At 37.9% G+C, this 24,092-nt stretch overlaps 1 protein-coding gene and 2 long non-coding RNA genes across 3 annotated transcripts; 2 read left to right on the forward strand and 1 right to left on the reverse strand.

Moving 5' to 3' along the window:
* The first annotated feature begins 64 nt into the window (after window positions 1–64).
* Window positions 65–4,275, forward strand: LOC134802017 (uncharacterized). Its single transcript, XM_063774633.1, has 4 exons — window positions 65–231; window positions 2,776–2,856; window positions 3,139–3,222; window positions 4,154–4,275. The coding sequence occupies exons 1-4, from the start codon at window positions 172–174 to the stop codon at window positions 4,247–4,249; spliced, it is 321 nt and encodes a 106-aa protein (XP_063630703.1). The 5' UTR covers window positions 65–171; the 3' UTR covers window positions 4,250–4,275.
* Window positions 4,276–7,065: 2,790 nt separating this feature from the next.
* LOC134801766 (uncharacterized) lies at window positions 7,066–8,253 on the forward strand. The gene is made up of 2 exons (XR_010145717.1): window positions 7,066–7,299; window positions 8,128–8,253. It is a non-coding gene; the product is annotated as an uncharacterized LOC134801766 (long non-coding RNA).
* Window positions 8,254–10,013: 1,760 nt separating this feature from the next.
* On the reverse strand, window positions 10,014–12,688 carry LOC134801902 (uncharacterized). The gene is made up of 2 exons (XR_010145727.1): window positions 12,361–12,688; window positions 10,014–10,330 (listed from the first exon to the last, which is right to left on the reverse strand). It is a non-coding gene; the product is annotated as an uncharacterized LOC134801902 (long non-coding RNA).
* Window positions 12,689–24,092: the final 11,404 nt, after the last annotated feature.

The following is a 24,092-nucleotide window of genomic DNA, read 5'->3' on the forward strand; positions in this document are numbered from 1 at the left end:
AACGTTAAAAAGTTATCCACTAAGGAACCATTGGAGTATTTATTAATACCGAAAACTTTCCTAACACGCTTCGTGTTTGATATCCCTAATTTTATCGTCACAATATTTTATACTCATGTATTTCAATTTTATATATTTTACATGAACACGTGACTTACTCAAACCGGAATCATGCTGAGGATATTATTATTGTTTTATATAATTATTGCTGTTACTAATGGACATAATAATGTAAGTAATCATAGCCCAGTACTCAGTCCATCGCTTTCACCCAATAACCTAGTTCATTTTGGTGCTGCCTCTGCGTGCGTCCCATGACACGGGCAAGGGCAGCATCCGCTCGGTGTACCCCTTACATTTCATTAAAGTGTCAAAAGGACCTCTACGTGTTGGCTTCGGCTCCGCGCACGCCCCCCAAAAGTCCGGAACACCATTGTTCCGTGATGGGATAGACATATAAGTAATCATAGCCCAGTACTCAGTCCATCGCTTTCACCCAATAACCTAGTTCATTTTGGTGCCGCCTCTGCGTGCGTCCCATGACACGGGCAAGGGCAGCATCCGCTCGGTGTACCCCTTACATTTCATTAAAGTGTCAAAAGGACCTCTACGTGTTGGCTTCGGCTCCGCGCACGCCTCCCAAAGGTCCGGAACACCATTGTTCCGTGATGGGAAAGACATACAAATAAGAAATCATTAACATTTAAATTTATAAAAGTAATTACTTATTTTAGTTATCAAAGCAAAAGGAGCAAAAATATGGTTTAAAAAACCGGGCAAGTGCGAGTCGGACTCGCGCACGAAGGGTTCCGTACCATAATGCAAAAAAAAAAAAACTAAAAAAAAGCAAAAAAAAAACGGTCACCCATCCAAGTACTGACCACTCCCGACGTTGCTTAACTTTGGTCAAAAATCACGTTTGTTGTATGGGAGCCCCATTTAAATCTTTATTTTATTCTGTTTTTAGTATTTGTTGTTATAGCGGCAACAGAAATACATCATCTGTGAAAATTTCAACTGTCTAGCTATCACGGTTCGTGAGATACAGCCTGGTGACAGACGGACGGACGGACGGACAGCGAAGTCTTAGTAATAGGGTCCCGTTTTACCCTTTGGGTACGGAACCCTAAAAAAGAGAATGTGAATCCAGAGAGTGTGATACTAAGAATGAATTAAGCAAAGATAAACTTCTATTATCTAAATCTCTCTTTTCATCGTATTTTTGAAATTTTCGTCGACTTTTTGAACAATGAAAGGCCTTAGGAATCGAAAGTCTCTTTTTGTGAAGAAATACTTACAAATATTCTCGTTCAATAGATTTTTATAACTATACGGTTAAAGGATGACTCACATTAGACCGGGCCGTGTCCGGGTCGGAGCTTCCGGGGCTTACTTTTCTATGACATGACAGGTGATCACGTGATGCTTTCCATAGAAAACGATGCGCCGGAAGCTCCGGCCTGACGTGAGTCATCCTTAACTCGGATATACCTAGGTGACATTTGTTAAGAACAAAAATACCTACAACTAATTAGTCAATCGCTTCCAGAAAATAACAAGTCAAATATCTTATAAAAAGTAGGTTAATACGGAGAAAATCTTGAGATTAGATACACTAAACTTTTGCTGAAAAAGATACAGTGAGTACTTATAATTGGCAAAGTTTTGCAACTTTTTTCCGTTGAAATATACCCAAGATATTTTCGTACCAACTTCCGTGAAATGGGATAAGCATGATCATCATAATTTATGTCTGGAATAATTCAATTATTTATGTATTATTACAGCATCGTTAACATTGGTTTTTAAACCAATGTTAACGTTGCCTTTTAAAAAAGCAAATGACTGAAGTAAAGAAGATGAATTTAAATGAAATTTAAAAACTTCACCCGTATCCGTAGAATCTTCTAGTTTATTTGAAATTTCAATTCAGTGTCCGAGGAACTAGATTTAACTAGTTTGCTTCGTTAAGCTTTTAAAATAGGGATGTAACGATACCGATACCGATACCGATATATCGGCCGATATAATCGGCAGGCCGATATATCGGCATCGCCGATTTAAATTCAGCCGATATCACAGTTTGAAAAGCGCGCGAAACGAATGACGCTGCTAATAATTTGAATAAACTTTGTTTCATTAACAAAAAAATCTACCGAAAGTAAACTATAATTACTGATTTGGATTTAAAGCATTGATTGCTCGATGGTTACCTAAATAAATGTTTTCTTTGATTTTGATTTGGCATTTTTCTTTATTTGTTTTACAGTCACACTTCACAATATCGAGTTTCTATTATACATACCTAAGTATGTTTTATGCATATTAAATATATAATCCTTATTTATTATATTTATTAACTAACTACCTACAGTGCCATTGATATCGGTATCTGTATCGGTATCGCCGATTATTTACTTCAAAAATCGGTATCGGTATCGTATCGGCAAAATCATGTATCGTTACATCCCTAATTTAAAATATCACCTACTTTTGTATATTGCAAGTGTCAAGAGAAAAGAGTATACTTAAAACAAAAGAGAAAGGGAGAAAAATACTGCAATTCATTACTATTAGGTACTTTGCAACATACTATTCTTTGAATGGTCGGTTATTAGTTATAGGATGTATTACTCGTAGTATTAAGGATGACTAACGCTATTCGTTTTCTATGGAAAGCACCACGTGATCACCGATTAGCCGTCATAGAAAATGACGTCGGTCAGCGTGAGTCATCCTTTACCTGCATTACTAAACAACTTTTTTTTATTTCAGAAATTAACCAACGATGCAGATCTACAATCGGAGCTCCTACCACAAGAGTTGAATCCATTCTTTGTACCCGCGGAAGAGTCAGTGCGTCTATTCCTATAATATACCTATTCCCTTCTTGAAATTGCCTTCTAACGGCTCGGCCACGACATTGAGCGACATACGACGGCGGCAGCGACAACCATAGGTGGGAACAAAAGGTAGAATCACTGTGTCTCGCTCCAACCTATGGTTATCGCTGCCGCCGTCGCAAGTCGCTCAATATCGTGGCCGAACCGTAAAGGGGCATGCGACGAATAGACATAACGCAAACGCGAACGTACGTCACGCTATCGAATGAAATTGACACTAGGGGTTCTGTTCCAGCAAATGCAAGCCATGCCTCTACCGCTGCGATTACGTCGTGAGTCCGAAGTCGTCACAATACCGGAGAATAACACAATGCAGCAGGTAGGTGTACATTATTTGCGGGTAGCGTCCGTGGTAGTATCAGTGGTAGTAGTTACCTATTCCATATTTGTAACTTTTGGTTATTTTTATTGCTTGTAAATTTTTTACATGTATATAAGTGCTCCTGTGGCCTATTTGCTGAATAAATGTTTGAATAGAGTTTGAGTTGAGTCCTGGGGCCCGTTTCTTAAAAGCTTGTAACTTGTGGAAGTCCCTTTCTAACAAAAGCTGTCAAAAAGGGACTTCCACTTGTATTTCAAGTTACAAGCTTTTGAGAAATGGGCCCCTAGTGTCCCATTGTACCAGAGTGCGTCTTTATCTTCAAATTACAAACGGTTGCGGCAGCATTGCAGTCGGCAGTATTGTCGTGCTGCAGTACTGCGGCAGTAACGCTGGTGTAGCCATAATCTGAACGATACCTTTACACAACGCAAGGGTACGCCGCTGGGCAAGGGATAAGACAAAAAAAAATTAGAATTTTTATGGGTTTATTTATACCAACACGGTGGCCAAAAAATAAGTGCATTCCCGTTGCAAGGGAGGTTTTGGGATTATAGTGAGCAAAATTTACTATGGGATCAACCCCGAAATCACGAAAAAAATATTTACCCTCCCATAGAAAATGGACCAGCCAAAATGTATGAAACAGCCAAATCTTTTTTTCGCGATTTCGGGGTTGGTCTCATAGTAAAAGTTGCTCAGTATAATCCCAAAACCTCACTGGCAACGGGAATGCACTTATTTATTGGCCACCGTGTATACCGTGTGTACAATAAAAAGTAAAAAACTGGTTAGCCTTATGGTTGACTGGTAGAGAATGCCTTTAGGCATTAAGTTCGCCTTTTGTATTTTTTTTGTATTTTGTGCAATAAAGTTTAAATAAATAAAAAGTTATAGGATTTGTATAATCTTATAATTACTATGTTATCAGGTGAAGACTTACACCCGTATCGTCGCTGGAGTCGTTTTAGTGCTGTCAGCCATTGTGGAAATCGTGTCGTACATTTTGGAGACATATGCCACATAATTTAGAAATAAATATGTTCGTTATAATATTCTTTTATTTACTCTCCGTGTAGTTTAGGGTGAGAAAGCCGACAGTGAATCAGTAGGACACGTGTAACCAACGCTTTGTTAAATGTGATGTTTTTTAAAGGATGACTCACGTTAGATCGGCCTGTGTCCAGGCCAGAGCTTCCGGCGCATCGTTTTCTATGGAAAGCATCACGTGATCACCTGTCATGTCATAGAAAAGTAACCGCCGGAAGCTCCGGCCTGGTCTAACGTGAGTAATCCTTAATTGTGCTATGTTTAAAATCAAGCTTGTATTTGGTCGAATAGCAACCGGCGCACGTCAAAACCATGTACATGAGTTTCGACATCGAAATAAAAAAGGTGCGTCGTGTGCTGTGAAATTTTTCAACCTTTTATATTTTTTTAACATATACATAATACATGGATATAAAACGAAAAAATGCAAGCCTAGGGCTGACGTAGGTAGTGAATTTGACAAAAGCTTAAGTAAATTGATGTTTTATACGGAAAATTACGAAATGACAACTGAGGTCATGGTCAGGACAATATTCAGCCGAAACTTGTTAATAGGTGATTGAAAATAAAAACGTTGTATCAATAAACATTTATTCTTCATATATACCGCTTCTCTTCTCCGCTTTGACTCTCCTTGAGACGCTTATTTTTCTTCTCCGGACTCTCGTTCATAAACCTCCTATTAAACCTATTCGTCATATAAGGGTCGTCGACGTCCATGGTTTTATATTTATCAAACGTACCCATAAAACTATTGACAGCTTTATTAAATGCTCTTCTGTAACTGGTGACAGGCATTTTCTCTCTCAAAGTGACCACTGGTTCAAAAGGTATGATCATACCTGCTGCAGACGCTATGAGAGGAATCATAGGTGCTGGTACATAATAGGTCATAATTTCCATTGCACCGTTTACCATACATGTCCCAACATTTTTTAACACGTTTGCTACTCTTGGACTATGGAAGAACTCTTGAATAGCTTTTACTATGGTATGGTAAAGTCTTATAAAAAAGTTTGGCTCATTTTTTAGAACTACTGTTTTTGAATCAGTTGAATTGTTTATGATGATTGGTTGTACGGTGGTGGCATTTTGAAGAGTTGTGACGCTTGAAATTAAGTTGGTGGTTTGAGTTTCTACAAAATGGACGTCGTTTTCGGTGTGCTGAGGCTGCGGGTTGAAAATGAAATTTACGGTAAAAACGAGGCTTAAACCATAATAAAATAGGAAGAAAACCCAAAAATGTTTGGGTTTTCTTGGTGGACTGACGACCTGGTAAAGGTCGCGGGAGTCCGCTGGATGCGGGTGGCGCAAGACCGGTCATTGTGGCACTCTTTGGGGGAGGCCTATGTCCAGCAGTAGACGTCCTCTGGCTTATATGATGATGATGATGATGATGATGATGATGATGATGATGATGATGATGATGATGATGATGATGATGATGATGATGATAATGATGATGATGAATGTAATCATTGATGTCAATTATATATATTATGCGCCCCGCCAGAATTAAAAGCGATTACCACGACCAAACCCTTACAACTCCATCCTCTAAACAAGATTATTATTATTCATATTCATATTTCTAGAAGGAAATGAGACGAGTCTCTGGTGTCCGACAAACAGTGTTTTATGTAAATAAGACAAAACCGAAAATAAATCTTTGAAGTAGGTAACCTTGTCACTGAAAACCGGCAACTTTAGAGAAACATACCGTTGTTTTGTTACATTGCTGCGGCAAATATGACAAACTATTCTAGGATATACAACTGGGATAATATTCCTTTCAGCTGCTGAGTGATCTGTCTCTAAGAAACCAGTAAAATGTGATCTCCTTTATGCATTTTGCAAACGTTCTCTTCATTTTTTTGGAAGCATATCTAATCCTACAAATATTTTTTTGTTATTGAATACAATCCTCATAGGAATGAAAATATGTTCCAAACCAATACACAAAAAAATTGTGACGAAATTGTCCCAGACAAAATATTACCCGGAAACATTTTATATTAATATTATGATGATAGGAAATACTATTGAATCTTAGTTGGAAGAACCCATTTTGCTTAAGAGCGTCATTTTACGGGCAACAACTCAAATTTGAGACAGAAATTTGAGGTTATTATTTTACGAGTTCCCATAATTTTCTGTAAGCAATGTGAACCAGAAACTTACCACAACTTCATCTGCAGCGGCGAACACCAGCAAACAAACCAGAACTTTGCTTGTTATCATTACGATCCGGGGCACAACATGTTTTCTGCAAACCATAGATGTATTGGCGTATGCCGCTGTTAACTTCGGCAATAAAAGTATGATTGTATTTGAAGCAAAGCAATTCTATTACTGCCGATATTTTTCGTAAAATATTATGCATTGTTCACAGCTTGGAGTTTTACAAGCAAACAAAAGCTAAAGAATTTATAATAAGTGAGAATCCCAAAGCAGCAATGAAATACAGGAAAGAGGCTGTTTCATGACAGAAGGCATTTGCAATATAATAACACCTTTTAAAAGTAGACGTGTTTAAGAAAGTAAGTGCGATATTTCATAGAATTTCTGGATTCTTAGAAGGATGTTTGTAGGCTAACAATTTGTAGCTAGGTTTCATGTTAGTAAGATTGTATCTATTTGCAATTAATTAGAAATAATTTCAGTTTTTTGACAAAGCATGCTCTTATAGATAAGAAACTAGGTAAATCAAACGTGGATAGTTTACATTTACAATAAACTCTTTTGGTACTAAGTTTATCATGTCGTAATAGCATTCAAAATCTGTGTAAGCTTAACATACAATTTATTCTTTAATAATATTTCGCATAACTTGTTAAACTTTGACTCCAACCTTTTTATCGATCGTAAAACACTTGCAAATTAAATTCAAGTCATAAATTCAGATTTGAAATACAACATTACAAAAGTAGGTCGCGCCGCGTATGTTGCGCTCTGAGGAAGCCGAAAATGAATTTATTTGTCTTCTGTATCTTGATACTGATGAGTATCGTGAGCGCGGTTCCGCAGGTAACGAGTTTAATTTTTTGATAGCATTCGGGCATTATGTATGCACGATTGGAAATTCCATTTGTAGAAGAGGCAAATATGGAGATAAGAATTCTTTTGGCACATTATTTTTCCTTATATAATGCAAACAAAAATAAGCTGAAATAATATTGTGCCAAAGAAAATTGCAGAAAAGAGTATCATAATCGTATTAAGTCTACTCTGTACGAAATAGAGCTGGCTATATTTATTTTTATTCCTAACAATGGCAACCAGCCGGTATTTGATAATTCAATGGGATGTCATTTGTGATACCACTGTCAACCAATTTACCTACTTTTATCCTAGATGATTTCACTAGGATGTAACCCAGAGGTTAGCAAACTCTTTTGTTTTAAATGGAAATACTAGTTGGTATCTAGGTATGCAGCTCTAGACCTTAGAGCCGGCGAAATTAAATTAAATTAAAAAATTAAAATTTCTTTATTAAAGACAACATATGGTCCATACATTTGTTAGTTATTGCTTATAATTTATGTTAGTAACAACAGTAACCTAATAAAAGTAAGATATGAAGTAAGCAAACAAATGTATATCTGAGGATTACCGAAAAAATCCTATTAAATCGAAATTTCATTATCTCCCCTTCTAACGCTCGAATAAGCAAGAGTGACAGAGAGGCAGGGTAGAAATTTCGATTAAAATTTTTTGTGTTTTCAAGTTTTGCCCTCTGGTCTCCCTTCTACTTACTGTATCTGAGCTATGCACCAACCAATGTTACAGCTAGGTTTTTATTCTGTTTTCTGTGTTTTATTCGTGCAATATTATTTTTAAATCGTATTCTTTTAGGTCCCGTACGACTATATCCCGCTGGGACGCAAGTCAGCGCCGAATAACCATCCGTCCGACGTCAACCTTAACTATGAGCGACTGTATCCTTCGCGCCGCAAATATGTTGATTAAACACCAATAAATGGATCTCTATTGTTTCCCATCAAGTTTTAAGTCATAATATATTGTTTATCCGCATTTTCGTTAGTCATAATTTGGTTTTTCTCGTAACGCGTAACTTTTCAGGATCGCCATAAAACTAACCTAACCTATCCTACCTTACGAAAATCCTGAAAAGTTGATGGTTTCAGAATTATGAGTAATGATAATCTGACAATCATTACATTATGACTTTCAATAATTATGTGAAACAAAATCCGCCAATAATACATGCGTTTTATTTATTTTTTCCCCTTCGGCCGGAAAGCGCCAATTTGGGCGTTGCGCTAAACGAAATAGCCGCTAGAAAAATAGTATTCAAAATTTTTTTCGTTGTATTGTTTTTTGTTCCCAAAAAATGTGACGGAGTGGAGCTTTTTGTATGGGGTGAAATTTAGTTTTAAATTTTTCTCAAGAGAATTATAATCTATAGCTAGAAAGACATGCAAGCACTCAACTTTTTTTTATTGATTAGATAAAAGACAAAAATAGAAGCGTGACAGAGTGGACAGAAACAAGAGAACGAAAATAATTTTTACCTCGGGACCTCGGGAAGTAAATAATAGAGAGTTTTAATCCGTCGTTAGCCTACATTGTAGGTCGTGACTAGAGATGCCACGAATATTCAGCAACTATTCGGTATTCGGCCACTTTGGCGAATATTCGGTATTCGGCCGAATGTTGCCTACTATTCGGCCGAATACCGAATATCTGTTACACCTACCTAAAAAGAAAAATTATACTTAATAATTACCAACAACTAGGTAGGTATATTTAATATTTAAAATGTATTCTTGGAAAGTTGTTAAATACGAAGACCCTTCTTTGAGTATTTGTTGATTACACAATATTTTATTTTAATCATGGGTCTGATTTCATTGAGTCTAACTCACCTCTAACTACATTACATAATTCTGTTCAACAAAAAATATATCTTAGCAAACGTTGTGCTTTGTTGGCGAATAGTTTTCATAATTATTGTGACTCAAAATGTTCGCAATGTTATGCCGAATCCCGGCGCTTCGGCCGAGAGAGGGGCTGAATATTCGGTACTCGGTATTCGGCCAAAACCACTATTCGGGGCATCTCTAGTCGTGACCACACCAAAGGACAAAGGTAAATACCGTGCGCTCCTACTTTCATGTGGTTGCGCTTACAGGAACTTTTTATAGAACTCAAGGTTCGTACTCGTAGTGTTAATAATATGTGATACATAATTATTTCAATCTTATGTTTTATGTAACAAAGTACATTTTGAAAACGTAAAATTTGATAAGCTGTTTAAAGTAGAAGTAAATATTCAGTATACGTTTGACAGTCAATTATTTAATTAACTGACCGTACCTATTTATGTTCAATATGTAATTATCATTGCCTTAGGGCTTAGGTATACTCGTAAAAAACCGGACAAGTGCGAGTCGGACTCGCCCACCGAGGGTTGCGTACTTTTTAGTATTTGTTGTTATAGCGACAACAGAAATACATCATCTGTGAATATTTCAACTGTCTAACTATCACGGTTCATGAGATACAGCCTGGTGACAAACAGACAGACGGACAGTGGAGTCTTACTAATAGGGTCCCGTTTTTACCCTTTGTTTCCGGTTGTAACTTAGTTATATCAGTCAAAATTAAATGTACCGATGTTATTAGCTTTAGAGAAAGACAAATTAGGAACTAAATTTGTGTATATCTATGGACTATGGATATAGAAAGATAAGATAACTTTAAAAGAAAACACCACATTTGTTCGACTAAAGCACACCTCGTAACTTTAATACAATAAATACAAATACATCAAAAACATCGCCAATAACAATAATATATCTACTTACATACTAAAATAATTTCCAAATTTATATCTAGTGGGACATATCCGAATACAAGCAAACCACGGTCAGGTAATTCAAGATGGCGGATTGAAACAAGATGGCGGGCGCCGTGGTACTATATGGAGCTACTCCCTTTGAGCGGATCTTAGGGTGTCGACCAGTTGACGTACGTCTACGTTTCTGGGTACTGGGGACGCTAGCTCGGCATAACGGCTGTGGTAATCTTGACCCTGTAAAGGAGTTTATGATTAGATTAGTTGGGGAGATTCTTTTTTCTCCCCTTTTCAACCCTTTCAATTCTCATAGGATAAATGTAAGGTTTACTCGGGTAATTCCGAATGTCGAAAACTGTCGGATAATTCCGAAAAGAGACTTTTATTATGATGGAATTAAGGGTGATTTTCATCTGAATTTCGGAATTATCCGACATTCGGTAATACCCGAATACACCTTACTTATGTAAAGCGTTTTTAGATCGTCGTGTTCGCTTATTTATTTATCAGAATATTTGATTTGGGATTTGTTTTGTTATAATTTCTACTGGGAATCATGGGATCATTGAAAAAAAAATTGCCGCAAAATTTTCATACATTTTTTGTTCCTTCCATTCCGTTAAGTACCTTCAATCCTTCATACAAAGTCTATGGAAAATGGCAACGAAATTGAAATAAAAACCTTGCGGCGCCTTTTTCCCTATTGGGATCGAAAGAGTTCGTGATTCAGAGTAGAAATAACATAAAAATTTCTAAATGAAAAAAAGTGTGGTGAACCTACAATTTTAAATAAAATGGCCTCTATCTGTGAAAGTGCACTAAAGGAGGACTCACGCTAGACCGGGCCGGGGCCGAGCCGGAGCTTCCGGAGCTTCGTTTTCTATGGAAAGCACCAGATGATCACCGATCAGCCGTCATATAAAATGACATGTCGGACGCCTCGACCCGAGCACGACCCGGTCAAGCGTGAGTCATCCTTAAGAAGTGCCATAATGGACGTCTTGTTTCGCAATCTGATATTTTCATCCAAATTGAGTTAGCGACCCTTTTCAAGTAGCAAACTGTCAAGTTATTGCAAAAAAGGGCCAAGAGGTTTTACTGCCCACTCTTGTTTCCTTATAAATAACTAAGGAGATTATAAACACACGGATTCTGAGGTAAAAAAGCTCCATAGCTGAAATTATGGTCCAATCACATTGATGACAATTCTGAGTTACGGCCCGATTCGAACTTTAAGCTACGTCAATTAATAGATCTAGAAACGATATGGATTAGATGTGTCAGTGTCAAATGTGACGTTTCTTCAAACAAAATCGTCACTTATGACACTGACAATCTTAAAGTTCGAATCGGGCAGTTAAGGAGGAGAAAGCGAGGAGAAAGACAAGAGTGATTATAAGAGATCTAAACAGAAACCTAAAGAACTGAGGTTCTAAAGTTCAGAGGAACGAGGACTATAGTAGAAACCTTAGTGCAGGTAGAGGTACTAGCGGTTCTAAAGTAAAATTTTTAGAGGGCTATATTAAAGGAATCATCTAAGCATCGCTAGGGGTATTTACACAAGAATTGGACATAATGCAATCAGGAACAACCAGGGATTCTATTCTAAAGTACCTATAATAGTGAGAGGGACTAAAATGCAACCCTGAGGCGTTCTTAACGAGTCTTGAGATCATTTTGTCACCTTAATGAGTGATGTATTCTTCAGACCATGTACGTAATCCTGCTATTGTGTATCGATGTTTGCAAAATAGTATATGAAAATATATATTTTATATTTAAGACCGAGTGAGGAATGTCGATATCCGACGCCGTCCGTGGTTCAAGATGTGGGATACCTGATTACCGAGCTAAAATGGAGTTGGGAGGGACATGTTGATAGGCAGAGTGATGGTAGGTGGACCAAAATGTTAACGGAATGGTGGCCGCTTTTGTATGTAGGAAATGTCAGCCGGCTTAGCCAAGGTGACAATCGCTTGCGCTACGCTTTATGTCTCTCTATCACTCTTCCATTTAGTGCAACAGTGACAGTTGCGTTTCGCTCGCTACGCAGCGTAAGCGATTGGCATGTTGGCTACGCGGCTTGGCGTCCGTTAGCCGTTGGGTGGATGACATCCGGAAGATTGCGGGTTATTTCTGGATGAGGTTAGCTCAGGACCGGGACAAGTAGCGCACTCGAAGAGAGGCTAATGCTCAGCAGTGGGCAATAAATGGCTGATATGATGATGACGATAATGCTGATGATGATGATAATATGTATTACTCACCAGCGCCGTGCAAACTAGTGCGACGACCACACAGAACGCCAAAAGCCACTTCATGGTGCCGTATGAGAGATCCACTCCCGCGCAGGTTTTATATACCGCGCGATTTAATCAACTAACTAAAGCGTGTACAATTATATTTGTTTCGTTGTTTAGTCACGGCCGTAAATAAAATTATCATGTGCGAAAAACCATGGTCATTAATTATTTACGGTTCTTTAAAGATATGGACTTTTCCTTCGCCATCGAATCGCTTTGTGTCTCTCTATCACTCTTCCATATTAGTGTGACAGTGACAGTTGCGTTTCGTTCGCTACGGAGGGTTAGCGATTTGCATGTTGTCTACGGGGCCTGGTTCAAATCTCTGTAAGGGCATTTATTTGCTTTTAGCTCGTATATTGGTCGAGTACATAATTATTGTCGCTTTGGACCCACAACACAAGCTGAGGTGACGAGAGGGGTAGAGGGGTATTTAAATTAAGCACAGGCGCTCTATCTAATGGTACTACTGACTCAATAATCTCATCTGTCTCCTTATACTATACCAATACCACAAAGCTTTATTGAGATTATTTCTTCAACCAGAAATGTCACTGTGGATAACAACGGAGACGCCATGTCTATAATTTTCGATACAAAATAGTCTGCCGTTTTTTGCGGGGGAGGGGCACATCAAATGTATACGTAACGTAAACATAGCCATGTCAGATAAACGTCAGTCCATACATGTGGTTGACATGAGGTTGACCATTGGCCGCCTATTTTCGACAGAGGGGAACGCCTCTTAATGACCACTCCGTTTGGTTATATTCTCTAAGTAACTGACAGATCATATTTAATTACACAAACGGGTCTACCGCGATATAATTTCATTGTTTTTACCTTTAATTCCGACGTTTCAGCTGAGTTGCACCAGCTGTGGTCACGGAAAGACTGACGTCCCAACAAATGTCAACGGAGATATTAATAAAACACCACTAAACTACCCGAAATTAGTTTATAAAAATGGTACCTACAAGCATCTTCCCACCATCATCCGAGGCATCTACAATCCGTGGTCACATCTCTGGTTAACAGAGCACGAGACTTATGTGACGCGGAACACATAGATAATGAGTTAGCCCATGTTCAGGAAGTGCTAAAGAAAAATGGGTACTTGCAGAAAATCCCACGCACGACTAGGAAAAAAGAAAGACATCCGGAGGTTAGTAGGCAACCACCCTTTTTGCCGTATGTGAAAGGGATAACGGACAAAGTTGGATCAGTACTGAAGAAATTCTCCATTAAGACTGTATACACGCCGTTATCTAAAGTAGCAAGTCTTTTACGCAGCCCAAAGGATGTCATTCCGTACCAGAATCCGGGTGTCTACAAGATAGAATGCAGTTGTGGAAGTGCGTACATTGGCCAAACTAAGCGCAGCGTTCAAGAGAGGGTGAAGGAACACATAGCAGCTGTTAAAAATCGCCATGTAAACAAATCCGCAATAGCTGAGCACTTGCTGACAACAGGAACGAATCACTGGATTGAGCTACATAAACCCAAAGTCCACTCCATCGAGCGACACTATTATTCGCGGATCGTGAGAGAGGCGATTGAAATTAAAAAACACCCTAAAAATTTCAATCGTGAGGACGCCCATACAACCATTTCCAGTCGCCGTTACGACGCGGTGTTGACACATCTTGTGTCGACACCGTCTGTTTCGGTCACAATTCCAGTCGCAGAGTCGTCGCCGTGTCGACACAGTTACCAGAAATGGGGAAGGGTCGACACATGACACAAAGTGACATAAAGTGTGGTCGCCGTGTGCACACATTGTTTCGGGTTTGCGACTACTTTATGCCAAAATCATTCGTTCATTCGTTCATTTTGTTCCTGTCAAATGGAAACTGTCAGATGGAAAAATACTTAAATAAAAATAAGTGACATTAATACGCCATCTCTAAAACGGATTACAAGACGTAATTATATATTGTTTGCATTTATATTACAATAGGACTTAAATTATTATGGGGAATTAAAATGCTCGAGTGATTTGATAAACTAAGTGTAATATAATCAACGCGCCACCACATTGTTTTAGTTTAGCCGGAAATGAAATTGTTTACTTCTCAGTGCCTGTGTTCATAACTATATTATTTGAAGCATTTTTAGTACTTCGATGCGTATACTATACTTAAATAACAGAAATAACGCTTTACTTTACATACTACGAAACTTGTTAATTATGATGTATAAATATGGGTTAAGGCTGAGAAATATTGCAGTCACAAAGTAGTTGCAATGTTTCGACTTTGTGTCGACTCTGTGTTGACACATGACACGCGCTGTCAAAAGTAATAACAAAGTTACTGGATTTGCAAAATGGCTCCTTGTGTTGATTTGTTTTCAGATATTCTCAAAGTGTAAAAATGCCGTGGTCAGAGATGGGCATTAATCGATTAACTGTTTATTCGACTAATTAATGGAATAAAAAAAGTTAATTCTCAAATTTTAATCGCGATTAGTTTAGTCGACCTAACATAGATTGAAATTGAATTAATCTGAATATTAATCGAATAAATTATCGATTAAATCTCGATTGAAAGTTGACAGGGGGCCATTTTTGTACGTAAAAATAATAGAAATGTCTTGCATGCAGATGGTAGCTAAACACTTTGTCATAAAAGTCGAGATGGGTGTCGATATATAGGTTTTAGGAAGTGCCGATTTCGAAAATAATGACCATTTTGGAATCCGAAATGGCGGCCATGCACTGTGTCATAAAAGTCGTCATGGATGTCGTTTTATACGTTTTAGGGGGCCCCAATTTTGAAAATGATGACCATTTTGGAATCCAAAATGGCGGCCATGCACTATGCCATAAAAGTCGTCATGGGTGTCGTTTTATAGGTTTTAGGTGGCGCAGATTTCGAAAATGATGACCATTTTGGATTCCAAGATGGCGGCCATGCACTATGTCATAAAAGTCGTCATGGATGTCGTTTTATAGGTTTTAGGGGGCCCCGATTTAGAAAATGATGACCATTTTGAAATCCAAAATGGCGGCCATGCACTATGTCATAAAAGTCGTCATGGGTGTCGTTTTATAGGTTTTAGGGGGCGCAGATTTCGAAAATGATAACATTTTCAATTTAAAAATGGCGGCAATGCACTATGTCATAAAAGTCGTCATGGATATCGTTTTATAGGTTTTAGGGGGCGCAGATTTCGAAAATGATGACTATTTTGGATTCCACTTTTATGACAAAATACGTAGCCGCCATCTTGGATTATAAAATGATCATCGTTTTCGAATTCTGCACTCCGTAAAACCTATAAATCGACATCCGTGACGACGCAAGTTATCTTTATTTTCAGATCTAACAAATTGCTACAGAATGCAAAGGACAAAAAAGAAGCGAGGAGGAAATGAAACAAGCAAAAATACAGATGATTCCTCGACGCAATTGGGTGATTCTTAAATTGTGTCCAGATTTTTTTTGTCATAAAAGTTTTTATTTTTCACATATTACTCTCACAAGTTCCGTGACATTTCGACCTTGTAATTTTTTAAGTAAATGTTTTTGTTTATCTATGAGGATCTCACTAGAATAGTATAATCAAGGTATGTTTATATTTGATGAATGAAATAGTAACGCAAAAAAATATATATATTTGTGTCTTATATTCCTGCCGAAGACTTTTATTTTACCTTTTCCTTCTACACAAGTTTGGCCAAGTAATAAGAATTTAGGGCTCTTAATTTTATTTTGACTTCTACAACAGTAAAGCTACGAGGCCATGTTTGGTATCGTTTTCGTATAAATTCGCAGTAGGTACCAAATTTAGTTAAGGTATCACATTGACACCATTCCGAAGTAAAAACATATAAACTTATTAAAATACTTTCTTTTAAACTCCTCTTCACGCTTAAACTGCTGAACAGTTTTAATTTAAATTTGGTACACATATATTTTGAGTCCCGAGACAGGATATAATAAGTTATCTCAAAAATCATCCTTTAAAGGTGTGAAATGAGGTGTAGGGGGGAATTCAGAATTGACTTCTTGAAGTTAATACTGTTTAAGTTTAGGTTTGAAGTCATGTTTTTTCATCATTTTTAACTAAATCAAAGATGTAGACCATCCCATATTTCATATAAATCGGTTCAGCGGTTATTGATTTCCCGTACAAATTTCCACGCCACTTTTCACACCTTCAAAAGATGATTTTGGTTATAAGATCTATCCTATGTCCTGTTCCGGGACGCAAACTATTTCTATACCAAATTTCAACGAAATCGGTTCAGCGGTTAAGCGTCAAGAGGAGTTTCAAAAAAACCGGCCAAGTGCGAGTCGGACTCGCGTATTAAGGGTTCCGTACATTAAGTCCGACTCGCGCTTGACTGCACATTTCTAATAGGTTTTCCTGTCATCTATAGGTAAAGAACTATTTTGTGTATTCAGACGGACATACATACAGACGCACGAGTGATCCTATAAGGGTTCCGTTTTTTCCTTTTGAGGTACGGAACACTAAAAATATTTTATTTTATTTTATGGAATGGTGTCAATGTGATACCTTAAATGGATTCAGCACCCCAGATTTATACGAAAACGATACCAAACACGGCCTAGCACCTTCACTGATATAGATATATCAAGATAAAATTGAGAGCCCTAAATAAACTTTCAAGAGCGGATATCTCAAAAACTATTCAACATATCGAAAAAATTGACGGAATAAACTTGTAACAAATTAAATTAACTTTAATTTTGTATAAGTGGCCATGTCGCTGAGATGCATAGTTTCCGAGATATAATCGAAAAACCGGAAAATGGGACCTTCAAAGCCCCCTCTCTCCCCCCTGCTCAAGGGCTACGGCCGGGGACTTTTGATATGTTCACCTCCTAACTTGTCAAACCGAGTTACGGAGTCAAAAATTGTGTTCCGAGCATTTCCCTCTACAACTTTTGGAGCATTCGTTGCCTGACCTAAGTAGCTTATTGCATTTCTTTAAAAACTTTTTTGTAAAAGGTTGACGGGTGTTGGGTGTTTATATGGTTTCGGTCGATTATTATCATTTGCATTGCCCATGATGACTTACTAGAATTACGAGCACACGAGACACTAATAGTAGTTTGACAAACCTTGGTTTTCAAGAGGTATTTTATATTGACATTTGCTGTCAGATTTAGTCGCAAACCGCACGCAAAGTGCACACAAATGTGTCGACACCTTGTTACGGAAAAGTGTAGACACGGCGACGACACTTTGTTTCGAAACAATTCTAGACACATTGTGTGGACTCTGTTACGACACATCTGACATTTAGTTACCACTTTGTGATTCTGCGACTGGAATGGTTATATGGGCGGGTACAAATTATCGTCTACTTGGGGACCAGTGATTCAAATGTTGAAACCAGCGGATATATCTTCGGACCAGTGTACGGATACTGTGAGTGTTGCGTGTCGTGCCGTGGACAATAAACATTAAACTTTAACGGGTAGCTGCAATTTCTTTGTCTACCCCGAACATTTTTATAAACTAATTTCGGGTAGTTTAGTGGTGTTTTATTAATATCTCCGTTGACATTTGTTGGGACGTCAGTCTTTCCGTGACCACAGCTGGTGCAACTCAGCTGAAACGTCGGAATTAAAGGTAAAAACAATGAAATTATATCGCGGTAAACCCGTTTGTGTAATTAAATACGTGTACAAAACGCGAGAGTTTAAAGTGTTATACTGACAGATCATATAAAAAATCCAGATTAAAATTTCTTGGCAGTTATTACACTTATTGCAATCATAATGACCCTCCTGCAGAGAGCAATCTGACATCCGGACATACAAAGCATGTTTTGGCCAAAGTGAATTATAAAACCCTACGCTTTGCACTCGCTCGGTCAATAAAGGACAGAACCACAGAATAAATAATTCTAGGTACAGAAGGTTCGCTCTCTAACAATACGCGTCTATTACGACAGATATGACCGCAAGGTGGCGCAAGCGAGCAGGCGTCCGTTCCGTAGCGGTGCGCGGCAACCACTACTGCTAGACACCAAAATTGGTGTGAGCCGCATGTACTTGTAGAGTACGCGACGAAATCGCGGAGTGAGCCACGCGTGACAAATCTCAAAATTGTAAGTGCTGTTCATTAAAGAACCGCGAGATCTGGAGGCCTAGCGAAGTTAACAGTCGTTCATCGACAATTTGCCAAACTAAAAATACTGTTTGGCATTTGCTATCATTGTTATCTTTCCTAGCTGTGACCTGTGATTCGTTGAAATATATATGTCGGCGGCCGATCGTAAGATCACGCATATCGTGAAATTCCTAGGCATATCGTGAATCGTGAAAATCCTTGACTCGTTCCCTGTGTCGACGGAGCCCCGCTAAATATTACGCGGGGCTCCTGTTTCTGGGCAGTTTGCCCTTCGGGCATCTGAAGCAACCTAACGAACCTATCCTACCTATATTAGTTTAATGTGACTATCGTCAAAACATGAAACAGGAATATTAAAGTCAATCCATGAAAAGTCTGTAGCGGATTTGATAGCCCACGCAGGGCACGTGTTATTTTAAACGTCAAACTTCTATGAAATTATGACGCATAAATGACACTTGCACTGCGTGGGCTAATCAAATCCGCTGCAGACTTTTCTTGGTCCGACTCTACGATCTGCCTGATCTTACGATGGGCCGCCGACATATAGACCGACAAGAAATTCTACGATGTTGCCACTTTTTAATTTCTACAATTTCTTGTCGGTGTATACGCGGTTAAAAATGTATATTGTATAATATTCTACCTTACACTTCCATTTAGGTACAGTCATCTGCAAATATGTTACTCTTCAAAGGCCGCAAAAATATATGACATGCTCTTATGGCTCTAAAAATAAGATCGACTCAGATGTTGTTGCGGCCTTCGTTGTGTGACTTATTATTGCAGGCGGCGTAGCACGGTCGCGTTTTTATCCCTTGTCGCCATGCCTGTCACGTTCTAACAAGTATGTAAGTGCGAAAGGGACGCGCATAGTGATAGTCGATAAAAATGGAACCGTGCTGAGCCCGCTGGTGACTGTACTTTGTTAATTTTGTTATCCAAACATAACAGAACGTAGTATTTTCATTAGCTGCGTAACGAATGTAGATTTCAACGACATTTTTATCGGTAAGTATTAAAATATCAATATTATTAATATTACAACGGAACAAACGGGCCAATTCGAGTTTTAGTTATTAGATCTGATACGATACTGATCTTTGGTTGAAGAAATGTCACTTTTGACACTAACAGATCGGTATGAGGGAGTGTCATTAGGAATCCCATATTTTCGTAGAGTAATTAATGATGACATTGCCATTGGCCACACTTTGACATTGGCAAATGCCATGCAGACTTATCTTGGCCCGACTCTACCTACTCAGTTTCTTTAAATATTGTAGCCATATTGGAGAAAAAATAAGCAATGTAAAAATCCGGCCAAGTGCGAAACGAACTTTCTCACCGAGGGTTCCGTACTTTTTATTAGTATTTATTGTTATAGCGGCAACAGAAATATGTACCTACATAATCTGTGAAAATGTCAACCGTCTAGCTATCACGGTTCATGAGATACAGCCTGGTGACAGACCGACGGACAGCGGAGTCTAATGGTAACATTCCATTTCTGACCGCAGCTGCACTACTGGTACTGAACGCGTCGGTGTTATTGTCAATTTCCATAGTAAAATGAACAGTAGTGCAGCTGTCGTTGGAAATGGACTGTCACCTTTAGTAATAGGGTCCCGTTTTTTACCCTTTGGGTACGGAACCCTAAAAACCATCATCAGAGTCAAACTGTGAGTTATATCTCGGTGTCGGAAATTGTGAAAATCCGTTTAGTTGCACAAACAAACACGGATAAGAAAAAAATAACCGAAAAATTATTTCCCGAAATGGAAATTGTATGAAAAATGTATCTTTTGTCAGTAGCTATACTTCCCCTCTTAAGATCAATCCATACTAATATTAATATTATAAAGGCGAAAGTGTGTCTGTCTGTCTGTTACCTCTTCACGCTTAAGCCGCTGAACCGATTTTGTTGAAATTTGGTATAGAGATAGTTTGAGTCCCGGGGAAGGACATATAGGATAGTTTTTATGTCGGAAATCATTCCTGAAGAGAGTGCAAAGAGGGGTGGAATTGAAAGAGTTAATGCATTGCCTGATTGCTATTAGCATTATCCAGGCGCTATACTTACTTTGGCTGCTGTCACTAATTCCACGCAGACGAAGTCGCGGGCAAAAGCTAGTAATAAATAACCTTGTTTACCCAAAGCCCGCGACCTTGACAAGTTGAGTCGTGGACATGTCACCCGCTGTCACCTCGGCAACTGTCACTCTGATTAGGGTTCTCGTTTAGCTGTCTGACCTTTATAGGCGTCTAAAGGTATCTATATACAGTAGAATCCGATTATAACGACATCGAAGGGAAGTGACAAACACGTCATACTAAGCGGATGTCATATAAAGCACAGTTGATTAATTTCTTATTTTTGTTAATTTTTCCAAATTAATCTCAAATCCTTTGTGAGAGATGAGCTTTATTAACCTTGTACCAATTATCAACTTGTCACTGAGAAACAAAACTAAAACAACTTACTCGCCACGCACGCACCAAACGTCCTCTCAGGGAAAAACGTAGGACCGGCCACAAAAACCAGCAAATGTGTCAGTATAACCGGACATAATTTCAAGAAAATAGGATTCATAGTAAGCGATTTGCCACTATAAGGGAAGTCATCTTATCCGACTTTATCACAAAGAATTTTATATGAAAACCAAACTTCGCACAGTAATTACGTCATAGTAAGCGGTTGGTCAGTATAGGCGGAGTCATAGTAAACGGATTCCACTGTAGTCCGACAAGATATTGTAGAAAATTATTGAGGGCGCCACTTCCTACGTACTTGTCACATTTTTGACGTAAAATGCTTAAACATGGCAACAATTTAGTACGGATTTTTTAGTTCCATTTTATTTAATTTCTACTATTTTATGTCGCACTATTATACCTCTCGCGTCGAATGATGGACCCAAAATTGCAGTATGTATGTATGTAAACACTTTATTGTACATAAGACAGGTTAAGATACAAGAAAACAAAAAGTACCTATACAATGTAGAGTCAAGTGTAAAAATATAGGTGTAGATAACTTACTCAAAAATATGTCCCATAGTTCTTAATTCGCTGATATAAGAGCTACTTATGGGACATATTATTGAGATGATTGCACCAATATTTTTAAACTTGACTGTTCAAAGACGAACTTATCCCTATAAGGGAAAACTACCCTAGGTAGGCTCCCTACTTTTTCCTTCCAATCTACCTTTGAGCAATTGAGAGTAAAAAATAAAAATGATAGATAAATGAACACTATGTACAAAAAAGTACCTATATTGTGGTTTCTTAATCTGACGGTTACAATTTGAGAATCGGGTGTCGAATATACTGTAACCGTCAGATTAAGTAATAGTAATCATTAACTTGTACCAAAATGATCAAATCCACAATCTACTTAACGATTTTTTTAACCACCGAAATTTTTAAAAGCCAGTGAAGGCAGCCAGCCAGCTTCCCTGATCGCTGAAATGGAAAACGTTACCTATGTAACCTTTAATTCTTCCTGACATCTCATCATACGATTCCAACGTCGCTGGAGTAACTCCAAATGGCATCGCCAGCTCCTATAAAGAAATACCTACAGTAAAACCCGCTTAAAATTTTGATGGGACGACATCAAAAACTCATTTTAACCCACATTCTCCTACCAGGTCTTATAACACCGATATACCTATATTTTTTATTGACAATATATCGAAAAATCATAAAACATCTAAGGGTATTTTTTTAGCTTTAGGCTTATCTGGATTAAGCGAAAAGCTTATTAATCGTAAAAAAATGTGTATGGAAACAGCAGCGATTAGAGTAAAATGGTATTTTACGCGGCATATCGTATTAACGGGTCTTCTTATGGTTTTGCTGTAGTAGTCCATGGCCACCATTCTAAAGGCTCATACGTAACAGTATTATATCTACGGACGAACTGAAGCTGCCCTAAAAACGGACAATACATGCTGAACACTATAGTACCTTCTGTACCATTTTGTGTGACCTTCGCAGTTTGATTATCTTTTGTACTATTTTTTTCTTGTGTTCGTAAGGAGTTATGTGACTTATTTCTTGCTTTTAAACGTTTTAGACCTCTAAAACGATTCTCTTTCAATCCGGGAGACTCAGTATTTCTTTCCTGTCTTCGTAATGAGCGAATATTTGGAATATTTTTTGTAAAACTTTTTTTAGAGCTTGACCATTGGTGCCAAAGTTTTGGATATGGTCGATTGTTATCTTTTCTGCCCCTTAGTACTGATTCTTCTTTTATTATGTGGGTACTTGGTCGTAAAAGTTTGTATTTTTCATCATTTACAGTTATTTCACCCAGTTTCTCAAAGTCAGTGTGGATTGGGTAATGACATGATACGTAGAACTGTAAAAACATTGCAAAAGTTCAATATTTTGTAAGAAATTTAATTATGTGGCAATATTTTTTTAATTTTTTCTTTTAGATATCTATTTCAGTACACCTACTTACATATGATTAATATTATATGAGTAGGTACCTATCATGAACGTAACATTGGCCAAGTTTAGTAGGATAGTATAAAATAAAATTACCTACCTACCTACGTTATGTATGATTTGAATAACTTTTTCAATGATCAAATTCTGATTTACATACGTGTAAAATGCACATAATCCACAACAAAATCATTTAAATCTTATTCCGCTATGATGTAATAAAATGTATATGTAATAAATAAAATTTAAACACAATGCAGTAAAGACAAAATTAATCTCCGGACTATAAATCATGTTGACTATTTTATACAAGCTATTACTTGTTACGTAAACTTAATTTAGTTGAGTTTTATAGTCCACGTTTCAACTATAAAGTATTGAATCATAGTTATCATAATTGAAATTAGTATTTCAGAATGATGTTTGCAGTTTAGTGTTTGTGCTATATTATTTTACTTACAGGTGCTGGATTCAAATTCAACCATTTGTTACGGGTTTGATCAGGTTTTGATATGACCTTGACAATCGTCTTGGTGATTGGGGCGCATCTCACGCACGACTGTCACTTTTCAATAGGGGTAATACTGCAATGTTCTGCCGCCAGAGTGCAGCACTAAGCTAGCTAGTAAATCATAGAGTAACTTTTACATACTGTGCCTTAAACTGTTTTTGACAAGTTTTCACAGACAGTAAAATATGACATTGATGCATCAAGGCGGTTTGTTAAGAAGCTACCGGGAAACGCGAAACCGAAATTTAGTTATCTGCCTCTTTATCGCTCGAATATGCAAGAGTGATACAGAGGTTAGATAACGAAATTTCGATTTTCTTGTTTCGCGGTAGACCCCCAGATTGTGACGGATAGTGGTAATGGCGCCTCCTACGCAGAGTTTTGCGTAATATTCCCTATTCAGATACGCTCTTTAAAGTCGTATCAAAACCAGTCCAGCACAACAAATAGTTAAATCTGAGTTAGCCTGTCAGTTTGAGTCAGTGAGTGAGTGAGTGTTAGTGAGTGAGTGTGAGTGAGTGAGTGTTTCAGGTAAAGTTAAAACGACAAAAATAATTTTACTGAATTATAATATATTTGCAACATATCCTTACTAAAGCGTAAAACCAGC

Source organism: Cydia splendana, chromosome 23 (assembly GCF_910591565.1).
Source record: "Cydia splendana chromosome 23, ilCydSple1.2, whole genome shotgun sequence".
Classification (NCBI taxonomy): Eukaryota; Metazoa; Arthropoda; class Insecta; order Lepidoptera; family Tortricidae; genus Cydia; species Cydia splendana.

Bases quoted from the DNA above. Each gene is read 5' to 3' on its own strand.
- LOC134802017 (XM_063774633.1), top strand. From the start codon at position 172: ATGCTGAGGATATTATTATTGTTTTATATAATTATTGCTGTTACTAAT. The intron at 232-2,775 runs GTAAGTAATCAT...TTTTTATTTCAG, and splicing joins TTACTAATGGACATAATAAT to AAATTAACCAACGATGCAGA. The intron at 3,223-4,153 runs GTAGGTGTACAT...CTATGTTATCAG, and splicing joins AGAATAACACAATGCAGCAG to GTGAAGACTTACACCCGTAT.